This window comes from Helianthus annuus, chromosome 3, assembly GCF_002127325.2.
Source record: "Helianthus annuus cultivar XRQ/B chromosome 3, HanXRQr2.0-SUNRISE, whole genome shotgun sequence".
In the NCBI taxonomy this organism is placed as follows: Eukaryota; Viridiplantae; Streptophyta; class Magnoliopsida; order Asterales; family Asteraceae; genus Helianthus; species Helianthus annuus.
In genome coordinates, this window is record NC_035435.2 from 50,685,846 (window position 1) to 50,707,432 (window position 21,587).

The 21,587-nt window shown below is 37.2% G+C and overlaps 1 protein-coding gene across 1 annotated transcript; it reads right to left on the reverse strand.

Annotated features, from left to right (window-relative positions):
• Nucleotides 1-15,709: 15,709 nt before the first annotated feature.
• LOC110877596 (patatin-like protein 2) lies at nucleotides 15,710-20,849 on the reverse strand. Its single transcript, XM_035988536.1, has 5 exons — nucleotides 20,530-20,849; nucleotides 20,240-20,421; nucleotides 19,094-19,105; nucleotides 16,250-16,397; nucleotides 15,710-16,138 (listed from the first exon to the last, which is right to left on the reverse strand). Exons 1-5 carry the CDS (start codon nucleotides 20,758-20,760, stop codon nucleotides 15,842-15,844), a joined length of 870 nt encoding a protein of 289 aa, XP_035844429.1. The 5' UTR covers nucleotides 20,761-20,849; the 3' UTR covers nucleotides 15,710-15,841.
• Between the last annotated feature and the right edge of the window lie 738 nt (nucleotides 20,850-21,587).

Genomic DNA, 21,587 nt, shown 5'->3' on the forward strand with positions numbered 1-21,587 from the left:
ATTATTATTATTGTTAATATATTTAAACAGATTTATTTAATATAACTATTATTTTTATTATTAAAACAGATTTATTGATATATTATTAAAATCTGGAATTTAATTATATAACAGAATTATTATTCTGTTTTATTCATTAAATCAGAAATTATATCTTAAAATCAGATTAATATCAGAATATATATTATAATATCAGATGTACTATTTTATTTAAATCAGAAAATTATATTTCAGAAGTAGTATTTAAATCAGAATTTTTATTTCTGTTTTATTTATTTCCAGAATTTATATTTCCGAATTTATATTTCAGAATTATTATTAAATCAGAGTTTATATTTTAAATATCAGAATTATTATTTTTATTAAATCAGAGTTATAATCAGAATTTATATTTTAATCAGAATTTATATTATCATTTTTATATATGTATAATAAACAGAATTATTATTTTATTTAAATTCAAATTATTAATCAGATTTATTTTATATAACCAGAATTTATTATTTTATTATTTCTAAATCAGAATTTTTATTATTTATTTACATGTGAATTATTATTCTTATTCAGATTTATTACTTATTTAAAATCAGAATTTTCATTCTATATATATATGAAATTAATAATTTATATAATCTAGAATTTTAGAAATATTATCTATTATTATTCATGTAAATTGTTATTTATTTCGTTAATTACCAAATATTAAAATGAAACGTATGAATATTATTTTAGTCATGTTTATATTAATTTTATTTTTTTGCCTTGTTATTCAAATAATCACTAAATTCCCTATAATTAACAAATCCTCAAAATTAATAGGGTAATTCTCTTGTGCACATCCTCTTGGGAAATCTCTTATTCTTAATTATTCCAAGAAATACGCAACGCAACCTAAGGTGAGTATACATGACCCATTTTCTATTTTACACTTCTGGGTGTAGTATGCATTTCCTATATCAAAAACACTATGTTAAACATTTTTGCACTATCTATCCACATTTCTTGTGAATCTATTTGAATCATGTTATTCATGTTATGCTAATGTTAAAATTTATGACTGTGTGTTCATTAACTTTGCAAGCCTCCCCTAACAATGGCAGCGCTGTAGGTTGTAACGCCCCTCCCATAATATTATGGGTATTGTTAGGTTTTTATTCTATGTTACCACCCTTTCGAGGGTTAGGCTATGTTAATTGCGTTAAACTTTGGTTTGAACACATAGATTTCATCGTTACGAGTATAACTGTTGATATGAACTCAAGTATTCACGTGGATTTGATCATGTTAAACTATTTTAAATCTATTATGCTATATTCAAACTTGTATACTCGCCAGCATATTTTGTTGACTTTATTTTAAATGCATACTGCAGGGTGATGATACAAGAAGGGAAGAAATAAATAGGATGGCTTAGAAACCCACCTATGAAATAAATTATGTTTATGTTGTTATTTCCTTTTGACATTATGTATGAAACTTTGAGATATTAATAAATGAAATTTTAATTATTGTCACATTTAGTGTTATGATGTCTTTGAACAGTTTGTACGTCTCATCCCGATGTTTCCGCCATCGGTTGGGGTGTGACAGATTGGTATCAGAGCCATAACTATAGGGAATTAGGTAGAATTCCTATACTTTTCCCTAGTCTATAGTAGGAGTACTCTGATACCAGATTTGTCACACCCCCAAAATCCACCTGCGGAGTATCACCGCTTGGGAGCGTGGCTGACCAGGATCAAGCCACCAATCATATTGAACATGCATTTAATATTAAATAAAGTAAATGAAAACCATCCATTCAATACAAAAGGTGTTCAAACATTAAATCGTTTCAAAAGTGTTGCGGAAGCATAGTAAATAAACCAGTATCAATAGTTTTAAGTATCACAATAGTAAAGCGGAAAAGCCACGATCCTTGTCCACAACGACCCGCTTCTCCAGTGCAAGCTCCAAGTTTCTAGCGATCTGCAAGGCATGTAACAGAATGATCAACAAACTAGTTGAGCGAGTTCACATAAAGGAAATGCGTAATAGTAAGTTCATTTGTAATAGGTGGCTCTACTGGGCCGTTTGTATATTTTACTGTGGTGGTGTTCCACGTTTTCCTGTGGTGGTGTTCCACGTTTTCCTGTGGTGGTGTCCCACGTTTTCCTGTGGTGGTGTTCCACGTTTTCCTGTGGTGGTGTTCCACGTTTTCCTGTGGTGGTGTTCCACGTTTTCCTGTGGTGGTGTTCCACGTTTTCCTGTGGTGGTGTTCCACGTTTTCCTGTGGTGGTGTTCCACGTTTTCCTGTGGTGGTGTTCCACGTTTTCCTGTGGTGGTGTTCCACGTTTTCCTGTGGTGGTGTTCCACGTTTTCCTGTGGTGGTGTTCCACGTTTTCCTAACCACTAGACTACTCGTAGCTATAGGTATCCTTCACAACCGAGGATAGTGATGTGGTAGTCTAGTCATAGTGTCAATAGAGTATCTAATCAACCTTTCAATCCCATTCCCAACACCCCGGGAACCCCATGCCTTGGTAAGAGTGTGAACTCACCTTGGTTTGCTCGGTATGCTAAATAAGTACACACGCTCACAGTTAATCAATCACGTCCTATTGTATACACGTATAGCAAATCAGTTCATGGTCGGAATATTACGCATGCAATTAATTGTTCACACAGCAGTCAGTTTGCATATCAGCACAACACGTAGTATTACACAAACATGTTCATCACCAAGCATGGCATGTCAATTAATTCAACATATGTTCAATTGTTCAAGACATTATGCAAAACCCTAACATCTTTCGATTCATACTTCATAATTCATCCTTCGACAGTCCATTATCTTTCGGACCGAAGGTTATCCTTCGGACCATGTTATCTCTCGGTCCAACTATCTGTCGGTCCAATTATCTTTCGGTCCAACTATCTGTCGATCAGACTATGGTTCGGTCAATCATAACAATGGTTCGACCAAAGCTATCCTTCGGTCAACATGACATCCTAACAGTTTCAACACAAATCATCGATCAAACAGGCTGAATTCAAGTTGTTTCTCAAGAACCCTAATGAACACAATCCTATTTACATACAATCAGTTTAACCTTGAAACACATCAAGTTTACACTAATCAATATCAATGTGTGAATCCATGGAGTAACAATCCGATCAACATAACTATCATTCAAAACGTATATACCAACCGATTACAATATTGATCAATCCGATTAACCTATATCCGATGTCTATACCAACCACATATTGCGAGACAATTGGTAAATAATGAATCACACACAACCGATTAAATCAGGTTATCATCATACAACGATCCGACCGGTTAAGCACATTCATATATGGTAAATCAAACACATAATCACCAAACCGATATGGATACTAACCGGGGTAGAAGACAAAGAATTGATCAGCAAGGTCTCCGTAAGGGTTGTGATTGCCGTCACAAATTAAGAGTGTTCTAGGGTTTTACTGAAAAACTGCCGACTATGCATGTTTTCGTATTTAAACATACTATGGAAGTGGGCCAAGCCCATGAAGGAACTGGGCCGAAACATATCGAAGGATATGTTTCGTGATCCTTCGGGCCAAACCATGTCGAAGGATGTGCTTCGTGTTCGAACCATGTTGTCGAAGGATATGTTTCGAGGTCTTCGGATCCTTCGAACTAAGTTAATAATATTATAATAATAACAATTCTAATATTAATTTTCTATCACCACAAATAGTAACATGTAGGCAAAACGACAATATATTTCATTAACACACAACTCGTATAATTCAAGTCCACAATCCAACAACTAAACAGTCTAAGTCAAAGTCAACGCGCATTAAATGCGAAAGTGAAAGTCAAAAACTCGAGTTGTCACATTATCCCCAACTTAAAAGAAATTTCGTCCCGAAATTTGGTACGCACTTACTGAGGAAGCTAGGTATCGTTCACTGGTTTTCCTGGGGTGTCACATCATCCCCCCGTTGATTTGGAATTTCGTCCCGAAATTCAGTAGTAGTAGCTTCAGCCTCAGAAGTGGATGCATTGGTTTCGAATAACTGGGGATACTTTTCTTGCATCTGATCTTCGCGTTCCCAGGTATACTCTGGACCACGCTGGGAGTTCCAACGAACTCGGACAAGAGGGATTCTCTTGTGTTTGAGGACCTTAACATCCCGGTCCGTGATTTCAACTGGTTCCTCGACGAACTGCAACCGCTCGTCGATAGTGAGTTCCTTAAAAGGAACTATAAGGGTCTCATCTGACAGGCACTTCTTCAGATTTGACACGTGAAATACATTGTGAACTGCACCGAGTTCAGTTGGTAGGTTCAGTCTGTAGGCTACTGGGCCTATTCCTTCAGTGATTTCAAATGGTCCAACATACCGTGGATTGAGTTTGCCTCGTTTACTAAATCGAACCACACCCTTCCAGGGTGAGACTTTCAATAAAACCCGGTCCCCGACCTGAAATTCCAAGGCTTGCTACGCTTGCCCGCGTAGGCTTTCTGACGGTCGCGTGCTGCCGTCATGCGTTGTCGTATCTGTGCAATCTTTTCTATAGCGTCCACTAAAATCTCTGGACCCGTAATTCGACTATCCCCCACCTCTGCCCAACAGAGAGGTGACCGGCATTTACGTCCGTAGAATGCCTCGAATGGAGCGGCTTGAATGCTGGTGTGATAACTGTTATTGTACGAAAACTCCACTAAAGGGAGGTGCTTTTCCCAGCCGTTGCCGAAATCAATAACACACGCTCGAAGCATGTCTTGAATAGTTCGCTCAGACTGCCCATCCGTCTGAGGGTGATATGCTGTGCTCATGTCTAAACGTGAGCCAAACGCTTTGTGCATCGCATGCCGTAGTTCTGACGTGAATCGTGCATCCCGATCCGAAATAATAGAAATGGGCACCCCGTGCCTCGAAACAACTTCCTTGAGGTAGATATCTGCGAGAGTGGAGAACTTATCCGTTTCCTTAATAGCCAGGAAGTGTGCAGACTTGGTGAGTCGATCCACGATCACCCATATTGTGTCGTTCCCACGCTGAGATCTCGGTAGGCCTGTAACAAAGTCCATGGAAATTTCTTCCCATTTCCACTGTGGTATCGTAGGCTGTTGAAGTAGGCCAGCTGGTTTCTGATATTCGACCTTGACTCTCGCACAGGTCAAGCATTTTCCAACGTACGTAGCAATGTGGGCCTTCATACTAGGCCACCAATATGTAGTGCTGATGTCGTGGTACATTTTATCCGACCCTGGATGTACCGAGTAGCGAGACTTGTGTGCTTCGTCCATTACGAGTTCGCGTAAACCGCCATAAAGTGGGACCCAAATACGCCCCGTTACATAGTAGGCGCCGTCTTCCCTTTGTTCCATGCATTGCCTTGAGCCGCGTAAGGCTTCAGCTTTGACATTTTCGGGTTTCAGTGCTTCTAACTGAGCAGCTCGTATCTGTGCAGGAAGACTGGACTGAATAGTAAGCTGCAGCGCTCGCACGCGCTTAGGTAGAGTGTCTTTCCGGCTGAGGGCATCAGCCACAACATTGGCCTTGCCTGGATGATACTTGATGGCGCATTCATAGTCATTCAGTAATTCAACCCATCTTCGTTGACGCATGTTCAAATCCTTCTGCTTAAGAATATGCTCGAGACTCCTGTGATCGGTGTAAATCGTGCACCTGGTACCGTACAGGTAGTGTCGCCATATCTTAAGCGCGAAAACAACAGCTCCCAGCTCTAAATCGTGCGTCGTGTAGTTGCGTTCATGAACCTTTAGTTGACGAGAGGCGTAAGCAATAACCTTGTCGCGTTGCATTAACACGCATCCCAGTCCCCGAATGGATGCATCACAATAAACCACGAAGTCATCTGTGCCCTCGGGCAGTGAGAGAATAGGCGCGCTGCAAAGCCTATCCTTTAGATACTGAAAAGCGGTCTCTTGCGTATTACCCCATCTGTAAACGACACCTTTCTGTGTTAACATAGTAAGTGGTTGCGCGATCTTGGAGAAGTCTTTAATAAATCGCCTGTAGTAACCCGCCAATCCCAAGAATTGGCGTATTTCTGTCGGTGTACGTGGTGCTGGCCAATTTCTGATCGAATCTACCTCGGATGGATCGACATGAATCCCATCCTTGTTCACCACATGGCCTAAGAAGTGGACTTCACGAAGCCAGAAGTCGCATTTTGAAAACTTTGCGTACAGTTGCTCTTTTCGAAGAAGTTCCAAGATAAGACGTAAGTGTTGCTCGTGCTCCTCCTGACTCTTGGAGTAGATCAGAATGTCGTCGATAAAGACAATAACGAACTTGTCAAGACAAGGTTTGCGCACCCTGTTCGTAAAGTCCGTAAATACGGCAGGTGTGTTCAATAATATCAAACCATTCATCACATCAAACATAAAATATAGTAGTTAAAATAATTCATAAAACCCAAGACATTTGATGTTCAAACCAAACTCTGTTCGAATAGCGGAAACATAATAATGAAAAACCCAAAAAGAAGTCATAAGTTCAATTAGCGTTCATTGCGTCTCCTCCTCCTAACATGAAAACTCGACCTCTTGCCTCGTTGCCATTGTTATTGTTGTTTCCCCCGTTGTTGTCGTTGTTCCCGTTGCCCTGGTTATTGTTGTGGTTCTGATTTTGGTTCAACTGAGGACAATCGCGTTTGTAGTGTCCTTCTGCCCCACACTGGAAACATCCCCGGTTTCCACGCTGTGGTTGCTGCTGCTGGTTCTGTGGAGCTGGCGGTGGGAGTTGCTGGTTCTGATTTGCAGGCCGTGGACTCCTACAGTCTTTGGCCTCATGACCCATCTTGAGGCATCTTTGACAACGAACCTTATTACACTGGCCACTGTGATGTTTGTTGCAGGTGTTACACTTCGGAAGGTTTCCTCGATACCCTCCCTGTCTGTGGCTGCTAGAGGAGTGCTGACTGGGATTCTGATAACTGTCTGTCCTTCGCTGCTGGGCTTGTGACTGTACTGATGCTGACCCCTTGCTAGAATCCCCATCCCATTTTCTCTTACTTTCACTGGGAGTAGCAAGTGTAGTAGAAGCAGTAGCGGTAGCAGTAGCACTGACACGCTTAGGCAGTTTATTCTGTTCCACTGCCTGATCGGTGATGCGATGAGCGAGACGCTGGATTTCCTGGATGTTGTTGAGGTTAGCCGAGGTAACGTGGCTCTGTATTTCTGGGGCCAATCCCTTGAGATACAACTCGATTCTTTTGTAAGGAGGATCCACCATAGTTGGGCACAGAACGGCCAGCTCATTCGACCGTTTAGTAAACGCTTCAATTTCCGATCCGACCATCTTCAGATTGTAGAGCTCATCCTCCAACTTATGAATATCTTCACGCGTGCAGTACTCACGCTTGATGAGTTCCTTAAAGTCGTTCCATGGGGTGGCGTTAGCAGCTGCCAACCCTAAGATCTGCACTTGTGCGTTCCACCAAGTGAGCGCAATCCCTTCAAGTGTGCCAGTGGCGAACTTCACCCTGCGAGCCTCAGGGCATTCACACATTTCGAAAACCGACTCGAGCTTTTCAAACCAGTGGAGGAGTCCAACTGCTCCCTCCGTGCCACTGAACGAACTAGGACGACATTCCATGAAATTCTTGAAGGTGCACCCAGGCTGTTGCTGAGCGGGTTGACCTATTGTGTACGAATAGGGCAAAGTTAAGTACGAGAATTAATGTAGGATCTAAAGATCCTAGTGTCTATACTGCAGGGTATACTACCTGCTTGGGCGGCTGCAACTGCCGCAGCAACGAGAGCCTCTAGCTGGGCTTGAGTCATGGTAGTTCGTGCGGCCATTGATCTTCACATCAAAGGCAACATAAGTGAGAAAGGTTCGCGAATAGTGCGATGACAGAAGAGTGTAAGCACATAAGGATTCTCATGCAATGACAAGTTGTGAGCAAGGTAATGTAAGCATACTACGAGCAAAGTTCTATGCAAATTCTAACATATAGGCAATAAACATAAACCTTATTACCTAGGAAGTTGAGTCTTGCACGTGGAGCGAAGCGTCGTTGTGGATCGTTGAGAGCCCTGTTCTGGTTATAGTCTGGTTTTAATAAAAAACGTTTTTCCATATTAAAACCAAGTTCTCTATAACCAATGGCTCTGATACCAATCTGTCACACCCCCAAAATCCACCTGCGGAGTATCACCGCTTGGGAGCGTGGCTGACCAGGATCAAGCCACCAATCATATTGAACATGCATTTAATATTAAATAAAGTAAATGAAAACCATCCATTCAATACAAAAGGTGTTCAAACATTAAATCGTTTCAAAAGTGTTGCGGAAGCATAGTAAATAAACCAGTATCAATAGTTTTAAGTATCACAATAGTAAAGCGGAAAAGCCACGATCCTTGTCCACAACGACCCGCTTCTCCAGTGCAAGCTCCAAGTTTCTAGCGATCTGCAAGGCATGTAACAGAATGATCAACAAACTAGTTGAGCGAGTTCACATAAAGGAAATGCGTAATAGTAAGTTCATTTGTAATAGGTGGCTCTACTGGGCCGTTTGTATATTTTACTGTGGTGGTGTTCCACGTTTTCCTGTGGTGGTGTTCCACGTTTTCCTGTGGTGGTGTCCCACGTTTTCCTGTGGTGGTGTTCCACGTTTTCCTGTGGTGGTGTTCCACGTTTTCCTGTGGTGGTGTTCCACGTTTTCCTGTGGTGGTGTTCCACGTTTTCCTGTGGTGGTGTTCCACGTTTTCCTGTGGTGGTGTTCCACGTTTTCCTGTGGTGGTGTTCCACGTTTTCCTGTGGTGGTGTTCCACGTTTTCCTGTGGTGGTGTTCCACGTTTTCCTGTGGTGGTGTTCCACGTTTTCCTAACCACTAGACTACTCGTAGCTATAGGTATCCTTCACAACCGAGGATAGTGATGTGGTAGTCTAGTCATAGTGTCAATAGAGTATCTAATCAACCTTTCAATCCCATTCCCAACACCCCGGGAACCCCATGCCTTGGTAAGAGTGTGAACTCACCTTGGTTTGCTCGGTATGCTAAATAAGTACACACGCTCACAGTTAATCAATCACGTCCTATTGTATACACGTATAGCAAATCAGTTCATGGTCGGAATATTACGCATGCAATTAATTGTTCACACAGCAGTCAGTTTGCATATCAGCACAACACGTAGTATTACACAAACATGTTCATCACCAAGCATGGCATGTCAATTAATTCAACATATGTTCAATTGTTCAAGACATTATGCAAAACCCTAACATCTTTCGATTCATACTTCATAATTCATCCTTCGACAGTCCATTATCTTTCGGACCGAAGGTTATCCTTCGGACCATGTTATCTCTCGGTCCAACTATCTGTCGGTCCAATTATCTTTCGGTCCAACTATCTGTCGATCAGACTATGGTTCGGTCAATCATAACAATGGTTCGACCAAAGCTATCCTTCGGTCAACATGACATCCTAACAGTTTCAACACAAATCATCGATCAAACAGGCTGAATTCAAGTTGTTTCTCAAGAACCCTAATGAACACAATCCTATTTACATACAATCAGTTTAACCTTGAAACACATCAAGTTTACACTAATCAATATCAATGTGTGAATCCATGGAGTAACAATCCGATCAACATAACTATCATTCAAAACGTATATACCAACCGATTACAATATTGATCAATCCGATTAACCTATATCCGATGTCTATACCAACCACATATTGCGAGACAATTGGTAAATAATGAATCACACACAACCGATTAAATCAGGTTATCATCATACAACGATCCGACCGGTTAAGCACATTCATATATGGTAAATCAAACACATAATCACCAAACCGATATGGATACTAACCGGGGTAGAAGACAAAGAATTGATCAGCAAGGTCTCCGTAAGGGTTGTGATTGCCGTCACAAATTAAGAGTGTTCTAGGGTTTTACTGAAAAACTGCCGACTATGCATGTTTTCGTATTTAAACATACTATGGAAGTGGGCCAAGCCCATGAAGGAACTGGGCCGAAACATATCGAAGGATATGTTTCGTGATCCTTCGGGCCAAACCATGTCGAAGGATGTGCTTCGTGTTCGAACCATGTTGTCGAAGGATATGTTTCGAGGTCTTCGGATCCTTCGAACTAAGTTAATAATATTATAATAATAACAATTCTAATATTAATTTTCTATCACCACAAATAGTAACATGTAGGCAAAACGACAATATATTTCATTAACACACAACTCGTATAATTCAAGTCCACAATCCAACAACTAAACAGTCTAAGTCAAAGTCAACGCGCATTAAATGCGAAAGTGAAAGTCAAAAACTCGAGTTGTCACAAGATTGGTATCAGAGCCATAACTATAGGGAATTAGGTAGAATTCCTATACCTTTCCCCAGTCTATAGTAGGAGTACTCTGATACCAGATTGGTATCAGAGCCATAACTATAGGGAATTAGGAATGTCTTGCTTTGCCTAGTCTATAGTTTATGAGCTTTCTCATTTATTTGCTGTTAAAGACAATAATCCTTTCTCTCTTCTTTGCTTCCCTCTATTCTGTTGGACTTCTAATATACAAGCCTTTCCTAAGGCTAACTCAATACACACATGGAAGCTTTGAAGACACTCTTACAACACAATCGAAATGATTCATCAAGATAGGGGTGATTCCCACACTTGGTGATGATTTTCACTCGGCTATACTTTGATTTTTGCACGAAATATACCCTCAAGTTAGGAGTGATATCCAAACCTTGTTGGGAGTTTTCCATTTCATATTCTAGTGGACCCTTATCTTAGGATAAGTACCAACCACATTAGGGTACGATGTTATCAAGTTAGAGGTGAAACTCGCATCTTGTTAACTAGTCCCATTCCTTGATTTTCGATCTCGCCAAAGTTTCGATTTTCCCAATCGATTAAGGACGTGTAGTAACTAGAAGGACAAACATCGTTAGTCGCTCCTCGATGAGAGTGTTTGTCTATTAGGCCAAAGCACGTCTCCTTAATTCGAAAAGGATTTCGATTCACTTTGGAATAGTCTTATGTTACGTTCCGTGACAATCCATGTTTTTTTTTTGATAAATCTCTTTTTATGTTATCTCAATTATTATGTTTTACGTTAAATCTCTTTTTATGCTATCTTAATTTTCTTGTGTTTTACATTTGTATGTTTTTCATTTCAATTTAATACATGCATACTAATATGTTATACTGGATTCGTGATTACTGGGTTATTCTTATGTGATGAACTTGTCTTTTAACCCACACCTTAACATGTATAGCACTATGCGTAGTGCTATAGGAGTAGCGCCCGCCCGTATTCTAGTGGTCATGTTAAGTCTTTAAATTGCGGTACACGATGGGTTGACCTGTTTATTCACATGCCAGTGATACGTTAATCTTGTTAACTAAGTGTGTCATGTGGTTTGTTCTGAATCTTATGCTAATATCATCAAGATAGGAGTGATTTCCTTACCTTGACAATTAGCTTCGTTCAATTTTCAACTCCACCAATGAGCTAGGGGTGATTTCCTTACCTCAAAGGTAGTTGCCAACTCTTTTTCGTTTTCAACGAAACTTTATATTTGAGCGTTATCTTCATTTCAAGTTTGGGAACACGAATCAGTCTTCTTCTTAAGATTTCGAGGACGAAATCTCCTAAAGTAGGGGAGACTGTGACACCTCGTATTTTCGATCTTTCCATTTTTGACAAGTCTACTTGTACTTTCTATTTTTGTAAGTTGTACCTTTTTGGTATTTGGTTTTATTCCCAATTTTCGTACTCGAGACTTGAAATCATAACGAAAGTGCGTGATTTTATTCTTATTTGTGTTTGAATGCTATGTATTGTGGAAACTATGTTAAACACGTAAAAACAGTGAAATTCCATCTAAATCTCAGCTCTCAAATTCATCGTTGCCAAGAGATTACCCTAAACCGTACAAAAATTGGGAATTTATACGTTAATTTGGTAAAAATATCAAAATTTGGGCTGAAATGATTTTTATATTATTTTATTAATATTACAAATAAGTAAATTAATAATTTAAATTAAATAAATAAAGTTATAAAACAAAAGAATTATAAAAGAAAATGATTTTTGGTTAGTTTTGGTTAGTTAAACTAACCCAGTTAGCTAAATCTGGTTAAATCAGCTAACCAGGTCAGTTTTTATCAAAGGGGGACACTAACTGAGTTAGAAAACTCAGTTAGTGACTAACCCAGTTAGTTAATACTAACAGTTATAAAAAAAAATGGTTGAATCGCGTGGAACCGGGATTCGAACTCGGGACGTTTTGCTTAACATACAACGGACTAACCACTCGGTCGGGAATACCACATCCGACATATGTTGAGATTCAATTGTATTTAAAATGACTTTAATGCGCGAATTTAAACAAAGAAACCGCCAAACGGTTCTTCTTCTTCGACCCTTCGTTTGTTAACCGGAATTCCGGTGACCGTCCATTATCTCGTAACCGACGACCTGCATTTCTTATTTAAACACCATCAATCCTCCTTGTTTCGTCCCTTTACAAACCGAAATAAACCGAAACGATAACCGAACCCGAACTCGACTCGTTTTTATCCACCACCTTCACCGCCGGAGAACCTCCGACCACCATCACGCCGCCGGGAACATCAGCCACCGCCGTCGAACCGCCGGTAACCGTTCCGTTTCCCGTTTCTTTTTCGTTTGCATATGTATTACCGTATTCGATTTTTTTTCTTTTATATATATATACATGTTACTGCTATTGTTATTATTATTATTATTATTATTATTAATAATATTATTATTATTGTTAATATATTTAAACAGATTTATTTAATATATCTATTATTTTTATTATTAAAACAGATTTATTGATATATTATTAAAATCTGGAATTTAATTATATAACAGAATTATTATTCTGTTTTATTCATTAAATCAGAAATTATATCTTAAAATCAGATTAATATCAGAATATATATTATAATATTAGATGTACTATTTTATTTAAATCAGAAAATTATATTTCAGAAGTAGTATTTAAATCAGAATTTTTATTTCTGTTTTATTTATTTCCAGAATTTATATTTCAGAATTATTATTAAATCAGAGTTTATATTTTAAATATCAGAATTATTATTTTTATTAAATCAGAGTTATAATCAGAATTTATATTTTAATCAGAATTTATATTATCATTTTTATATATGTATAATAAACAGAATTATTATTTTATTTAAATTCGAATTATTAATCAGATTTATTTTATATAACCAGAATTTATTATTTTATTATTTCTAAATCAGAATTTTTATTATTTATTTTCATGTGAATTATTATTCTTATTCAGATTTATTACTTATTTAAAATCAGAATTTTCATTCTATATATATATGAAATTAATAATTTATATAATCTAGAATTTTAGAAATATTATCTATTATTATTCATGTAAATTGTTATTTATTTCGTTAATTACCAAATATTAAAATGAAACGTATGAATATTATTTTAGTCATGTTTATATTAATTTTATTTTTTTGCCTTGTTATTCAAATAATCACTAAATTCCCTATAATTAACAAATCCTCAAAATTAATAGGGTAATTCTCTAGTGCACATCCTCTTGGGAAATCTCTTATTCTTAATTATTCCAAGAAATACGCAACGCAACCTAAGGTGAGTATACATGACCCATTTTCTATTTTACACTTCTGGGTGTAGTATGCATTTCCTATATCAAAAACACTATGTTAAACATTTTTGCACTATCTATCCACATTTCTTGTGAATCTATTTGAATCATGTTATTCATGTTATGCTAATGTTAAACATTTATGACTGTGTGTTCATTAACTTTGCAAGCCTCCCCTAACAATGGCAGCGCTGTAGGTTGTAACGCCCCTCCCATAATATTATGGGTATTGTTAGGTTTTTATTCTATGTTACCACCCTTTCGAGGGTTAGGCTATGTTAATTGCGTTAAACTTTGGTTTGAACACATAGATTTCATCGTTACGAGTATAACTGTTGATATGAACTCAAGTATTCACGTTGATTTGATCATGTTAAACTATTTTAAATCTATTATGCTATATTCAAACTTGTATACTCGCCAGCATATTTTGTTGACTTTATTTTAAATGCATACTGCAGGGTGATGATACAAGAAGGGAAGAAATAAATAGGATGGCTTAGAAACCCACCTATGAAATAAATTATGTTTATGTTGTTATTTCCTTTTGACATTATGTATGAAACTTTGAGATATTAATAAATGAAATTTTAATTATTGTCACATTTAGTGTTATGATGTCTTTGAACAGTTTGTACGTCTCATCCCGATGTTTCCGCCATCGGTTGGGGTGTGACAGTATATGTCCCGTACTGACCTCGTATAAGCCTATAAGTGTGATATCGTATCTATAGCGTCGTATAGGTCACGTATTGACCTCGTATAAGCCTATAAGTGTGATATCGTATCGTATAACGTAGTATAGGTCACGTGACCTCGTATAAGCCTATAAGTGTGATATCGTATCGAATAGGTGTGGTTTAGGTCACGTATTGACCTCGTATAAGCCTATAAGTGTGATATCGTATCGTATAGGTGTGGTTTAGGTCATGTATTAACCTCGTATAAGCCTATAAGTGTGATATCGTATCGTATAGGTGTGGTTTAGGTCCCGTCTAATCCTATATGCATATACAAGAACTATAGGAAACCTATACGAGACTTATACTACACTATACGATACGATACTATACTATACAATAACACCCGTATAGGCCTCTATACGAGACTTATATATTATACACTATACGATACGATACGATGCAATACGATACGATACGATACGATGCAATACGATAAGATAATTTTATTTAAACGATAACAATATAATATATGTGTATTATTTACGAATATTATTGTTTTTTTATAAATAATTTTCTTTTTTTATAAATAAACAAAGGAATACGATAATTTAATTTAAACGATAACAAAACAATATATTTGTATTATTTACCAATAATATTGTTTTTTTATAAATAGTTTTCTTTTTTAATTTTTATAATTCATAATATTTATATTATTATTTATTTTTATAATTTATATTTGTATTATTTACCAATAATATTGTTTTTTTTATAAATAATTTTCTTTTTTTTTATAAATAAACAAAGGAATACACAATAAAAAAAAATACAAAAATGGAGCTTTATATACGCTCCTTAGAGGTCCCTACGCAACGTATGAGACGAAAATGACACAACTACCCTTGTATTTGGCTTCGTATAGCCTCAAAACAAGGGTATAAAAGACATTTTCAGACCTTTATATACGCTCCTTAGAGGTCAATACGCAGCGTATTTAAACTTTGTGAAAAAATATCCCTCAAACCTACCAAAATGACCCAAAAAATCTAATGGTTTATATACGCTGCGTATTGACCAATACGCATCGTATATAACCCTTGTTTTCTGTGCAATGATTGGTTGTCAGGCACTGAAATCCATGGTTTATATACGCTGAGTATTGGTCAATACGCAGCGTAGAGGGTTAACCCTATACGCTGCGTATTGACCAATACGCTACGTAGATAAACCCTAAATTTGCTAGGGTTTGGTGTGCCAATAGGCACTTTAGTGTGCCAATAGGCACACCCTTTAGATTATATTATTTTTAATAAAATCGACAGAAACAAGACAAAAACTAGGGAGTTTCAAATGGCGAAGCCCATTTGTTGTCACTGGTCTTCATAAATTGTTATTTGTTCTTTTTGTGAGTTTAAACTTCATGTTGTGATTGTCAACAAAAAATAAGTAAAGAAAGCGTAGTTCAAACATGGGCTGATTATTTTCCATGTACCATAGTGCGCGAAAGTATTGTTACCGGATTATTTGCTGCCACGCCACCATCAATAAGATTAAATTTAATCTTCTCTTTCTCGTGTATGGTCTCAGATTCAATCTTCTTTTTCTCCTGTATAGTCTGGTATTCAATCTTCTTTTTCTCGTCTGTGGTCTCAGATTCAATCTTTTTTTTCTCACGTTCAGTCTCAAAATAATGGGGAGGAAGATATGTTGGCGCCGCTGATGTTGCTATGCAAATATCCGACAGCTTAAAGTTCATGTATGGTTTTTCCTTAATCTAGTAATATAAGGCGCACTAGACGTTAAATTTATGTATATAAACCTTATGTTTAGTAGCACTAAAAATTATATTGTACGGTCATAGAAGAAGAGAAAAAAAAGATGAAACCTCATAGCTGGAAAAGATAACTGGCTGGAGTTTATTGATGTCAAAGGCTGGAATAACTACATTTGTTAATGTATCTCCTAATTTGATATTGTCTGGAAGATACTCCCTTATGGTGTCATGGAGGCATTGTCCATCATACAGTGGACCCCTTATGCTCTTGATAATTTTTCTAAATTTATAACTGTTATTAAAGAAATTAAAATTACGTCAATGTTGTTTTAAAATACATAAAGCATGAAAGGAACAACAAAAACTATTATATAAAAGGAAGCAAAAAAATATGCAAGAATAAATGGAAAGACTATAAGAACATGCCATTTAGTAACACACCAAGGTATCACTAAAAGTAGAAGATAGTTCCTAGATATTTTCATACCTTATGTACACATTAATATTATAAGTAAATGAGTCTAAGGGTGTGCATCATGTTGGAACCCTAATGAACTAGATACCAATATTTGTGGAATCAAAATCAAAGTAGTCTCTACAAACATTTTCATAAATAACTGGTTTTCTATCCATTAGTTCCACATCAAAGGGCTAGATACACAGGTATGATTTATAATCCCTCACTTTCTCACTTTATTTTTCAAAATTAGCCCTACTACCCTTGTCTATCCTAAGGAAGTTTGCTCTTCTAAGGTATCCTAAGGCAGAAACGATCCACAAATATTTTGATATGTTACGTTCTTATACAATAGCCCACTACCCTCAAAAGAAACATGAGTCACACACATATTCACTAAAAAAAGACCAATGGTACTTTTTCACATCTGATCTTATTGACCACTTCAAACCTGAAACCTCTCATATATTTTCTAGTTGTCTGTAGAAAAGTCTCAAAAGTACTGGTTTAATCTTTCAAAACTTCTATTTGTCTTTGCAAAGACATCGGAAATATCTTTCATGAAGGATGAACATCCGAACATCATAAAAAGAGCAGATTTCACCAACATATCAAAGAGATAAAACTCCAGATAATTGCTCAGACGTCACAAAGTTCATATCCTAACCCACATGAAGGAATGGTGAAATCCAGCTTAGGTATATCCTTTTGATGTGATTACGAGTGAGGCTTCTACTCTTCTGAATGATCTAACTAGATCACAGATTGACACTAGAAACATAGGTAAGACCACCTTGTAGAGAACAACAATAACAAAATGCATTCTAAGAATGTTATAAAATGTTGGAAGTCCCCCGTACGAAGAACAAGGGGCATCACAAGATTGTCCCTGCAAGTAGTTCCTACTTCATACATCTAATGATACAACCACCTCTGGTGGGTGAGCAGATGATTTCATTAAATTGAATGATGCCAAAATTTTAAACTTAAGAAATTGATGGAATAAGCTAAGAGCTAGGGTCTCCAATCTCAAGTAGATGGTCACTAAAATGCCTTAAGCTAAGTCTAGCTAAACCATAACTATACCCTAACAGCTGGACTCCTAAAACAGGAGTTTGAAATCACTAAATTGACAAGTCACTCATCACTACCACCAGCAAGAGAAAGCCAAACTACTGGTGAGGTTACAATCACCTCCTTATTTACCAGTAGTAGTGCTACACACTTCTCTCAAAGTCTGCTGATACCAAAAAAGGGAAATTTTGCATGAACTGTCAAAGTTAGTTTTCAAATCAAACACATGTTTTTTTGAGAAATATCGAAAGAATTTTGAAAACGTTCAAGAACAGCCAGTATTCTTCCTACCCCATAAATGATATGTTCTAAAAGTCTTTTACCAATCATTGGAAAAGCAAAGAAGAGTTAAGATGGTAGGTTAATACGGAGTTGTCAAGTTTTTTTAACCTAAACTACTGAAAATGAATAAAAACTAGAAGCTTATGTATATAGCATGATCAGTAGTTTCAAAATCTAGCACTTCACAAAACAGGAAGTTGTTTAAATACAAATCTTTATAAGCTTCTGAACGCCAATGCCTTGTCATAACTCTTAGAATCTTAATTATATCATTTGTTGATAAAGGCTTTGTGAAAGACATCTTTCCACATCTCTCACAGTTTTCTATGAATGGAGACACGATCCTCTGTTCTTCTTCTAAGGTCTAAAGAGAAGCCTCTAGTCTTCTCTAACCCAGAGAGTGAGAGAACACAATCACTTAAAAATTAAAATATGTGATGATTAGAGAACCTTTCTCTGAGGTCAGGATGGATGACCATGATGAAGATAAAAGATTTGTAGGTTCCAGATCCAGCGGGTTTAGACGGAAGTTTAGATAGGATGGTACTAATTCGGTAGAAATCTTGCTAGATTTGTCATAAGTCGAATGATTCCATTCATACCGAAAGAGTTTACACCGTTTACAAGCTGGAGAAACAAAATTTCTCTAGCATTACCCTTCTGGGATCTCCAAAACTTATCAACTAACGAAAACATGGCACTATAGAGGTTGGGACGAACGAGCACGTCCGTGTGGATGAGCTTGTCCGTGTGTATGAGTTACATTCGCATGAATGAGTTACATCCTCACGAATGTGTTACATCTATACGAAATTACATCCATACGAAGGTGTGATATCTTTTAAGTATCGACAATACTAATGCATCTCCTGAAGGTAATCCTGCTATCCGGCTTTTACTAAGACTCGGGACTCAAACCCTAAGACATCAATCTTGTCACGATCTGAAGAATGTGAATTTCCTATGATCACAAACAAATAAATCCAGATACTCTGCATCCCCGGACAATCTGAAGTCGGAACCACCCGAACATTGTTGCACGTCTGAATTTCAAAAATGTCGGAATTTCAATATATTCTAAATATATTCTAATGAAATTTTTATTCCCCATCATTTTTTGAAAATTATGACTTCTCTAAAACTTATCACTAACACTGTGTTCGAGAGTTTACTAATGGAAGGAAACGAAAAGAAACATAAGGAAAACAAAAATATTTTGTGTTTCAGGGTTTCATTTAAGGAAGGAAAAGAAAGGAAAATAAAACATGTCGTGTTCCCGAGTTTCATTTAAGGAAGGAAAAGAAAGGAAATGAAAGGAAAACTAGACTAAATTATTTAGTTTTTTTCTTTCCTTCCGATTTGGGAGGAAATGGTGGGAAAGACATCTTTTTTTTCTCGTCCTTTCCTTTCTCACTTTTACTTTCTTTTCTTTTCCTTCATTAAGTTAACTCGGGAACAGAGCGTAAATTTCCCCATCAAACTTGGCAAATTCAGTCCTATCTATTCACAGAAAAACTCAACTATGTGGAAAATACGTTATTTTGGGCCACAAAAGTGCGTTTTTTTTTATCCATGCCGGTATTTTCTTATTGGCTCATTAATAGTCACTATAGCAAATGATAAACAGTCTGGATAGGTATCAATGACTACTCCACTATCTTGAAAACCTTGTGATCTCATCATCATATCTATTCTCTGAAGCCCTCATCGGTGTCCCCGAACAACCCGCATTTGTCATTAAAATCTCGAAAAAAAATTTGATTACCAATTTTTTTCTGAATACTCGTCTCGTCAATACGATAAAAAAAGGATTTTTTGGGTACATTCCAATGGATGAAAATTTTACTTTGGTGCGAATGAGCTAATTTTGGAATGAATAAGTACTTTCGTGCGCATGTACTACATTCGTGCAAATGAAGTACTTTCGTGCGGATGTAGTTCCTCCATGTGAACACTGCTAATTCAATTTTTCGATCCAAAATCCTTATTTCAACGAATTTCATGATGATTCTTTCACAGACATGGTCGAAATTCATTTTTAATGAGTCCTATGGTTTCAGCGAATTTCATGATGATTCTTTCACAGACTGAAATGGTTACGAAAGTGAAACCACAGGGACTGAAATCACAATTTTTAAACTAATGGACTGAAATAGTGATTTTTGACAAAACACATGGACGAAAACAGTAATTAACTCTTTTTAGTCTGACTTGTAAATTCTAACTTCGTTGAATATTTTAATAGATCGTAATTATCCCATATTAATATTGAGTGATCTTATTACCGCCAATCTTGAGGGAAGATCCTAGGGCAGTGTTGGAGGTAGAATTCTTTGATTTCCTGAGCCGAGAACAAAGGACGCCTTTTCTCATTTGGAGCTGTTAACATAGCCGTAATGAGACCACCAGTACTTGTCCCAGCAATTATATCAAAATAGTCTGCTATTCTTGCATCCTTTCCATCTTTTTCCTGAACAATTAACCACACCAGAATTCTAAATAAGATAACAGGCACCCATGATCTTGATCATTTGAATCTCAAGTTTTCAATAAAGTGATACAAAATCATATGTTGTACCTGAAGTTTAGCTTCAAGAAATTCAAGGATGACAGCTGGGATCAGACCTCTTACTCCACCACCATCAATGCTAAGGACTGTAATATATTTCTCATTAGTTGGGGGCTGAAATATTGAATCTGTTCTCTCCATCTCAGTAGTGATGTATGTTTGGCTTATATTGTGTATAACTACTAGTGACAGGCAGCTCTTTCTTTTTGCGACCGGGGTGTAGCATGCTTTTCTTGGCATTAATATATATAGGCCTATGCTCTCCTTTTCTTGAGACTGTTGAAATAGCCCTTGTTTTATTGTACTGGTTGGTGACTAAATTAGTGTTGACTTAGACTTCCAATAACGAACACATAAAACCAAACACAAACGATTTGAAGACCAGCACGTCTAATATTCTTTATAAAAATATACATAACCCTAAATTTATACTATGAAGTTATAATCCCTTCACATCCTTAAGTTCGAGGATTGTTCGGTAAATAGTTAATAGATAGTTTATATTGTAAATAGATTAGTTATCAGAGTGCGGGGACTAAAGGTGTAAAGATGAAAGGTTATAACCAAGACCCTTAAAGGGATCGACACATCCCTTTGGGGCATCTACTGATCGACGACAACAAGCACAGAAGGAAGAGACACACCTCTTCAAATCAATTAAGAGCCACAAGATCAAAAGACAGAACAGTTTGTTAAGAGACACGTCTATCGGATCGTACCTTTTAGATTAGTATAAGGCCATGGGGTATGGGGCTTGGGTTGGGGCGTGGCCCTTGGGGCTTGGCTTTCAAGTCGGGCGTGAGACGGTATGGACATGCTAGCTGGCTGCCTCCCATTCGTTCACCAGCCACGTCATAGCGGACTTTTCTAATTTTGAATTTTAAATTCAAACGGTTGGGGAAAACCAAACCGCCACCCTCTCCCAACAACCAACCCACTGGTTTCCCCATCCCACGAATCCAACCCCACCGGCTACCCATTTCTCTCGAACCCGCTAACCCACTGGTCCCCCCATCCCACGAACCCAACCCCACCGGTTAACTCACTGGTCCCCCCATCCCACGAAC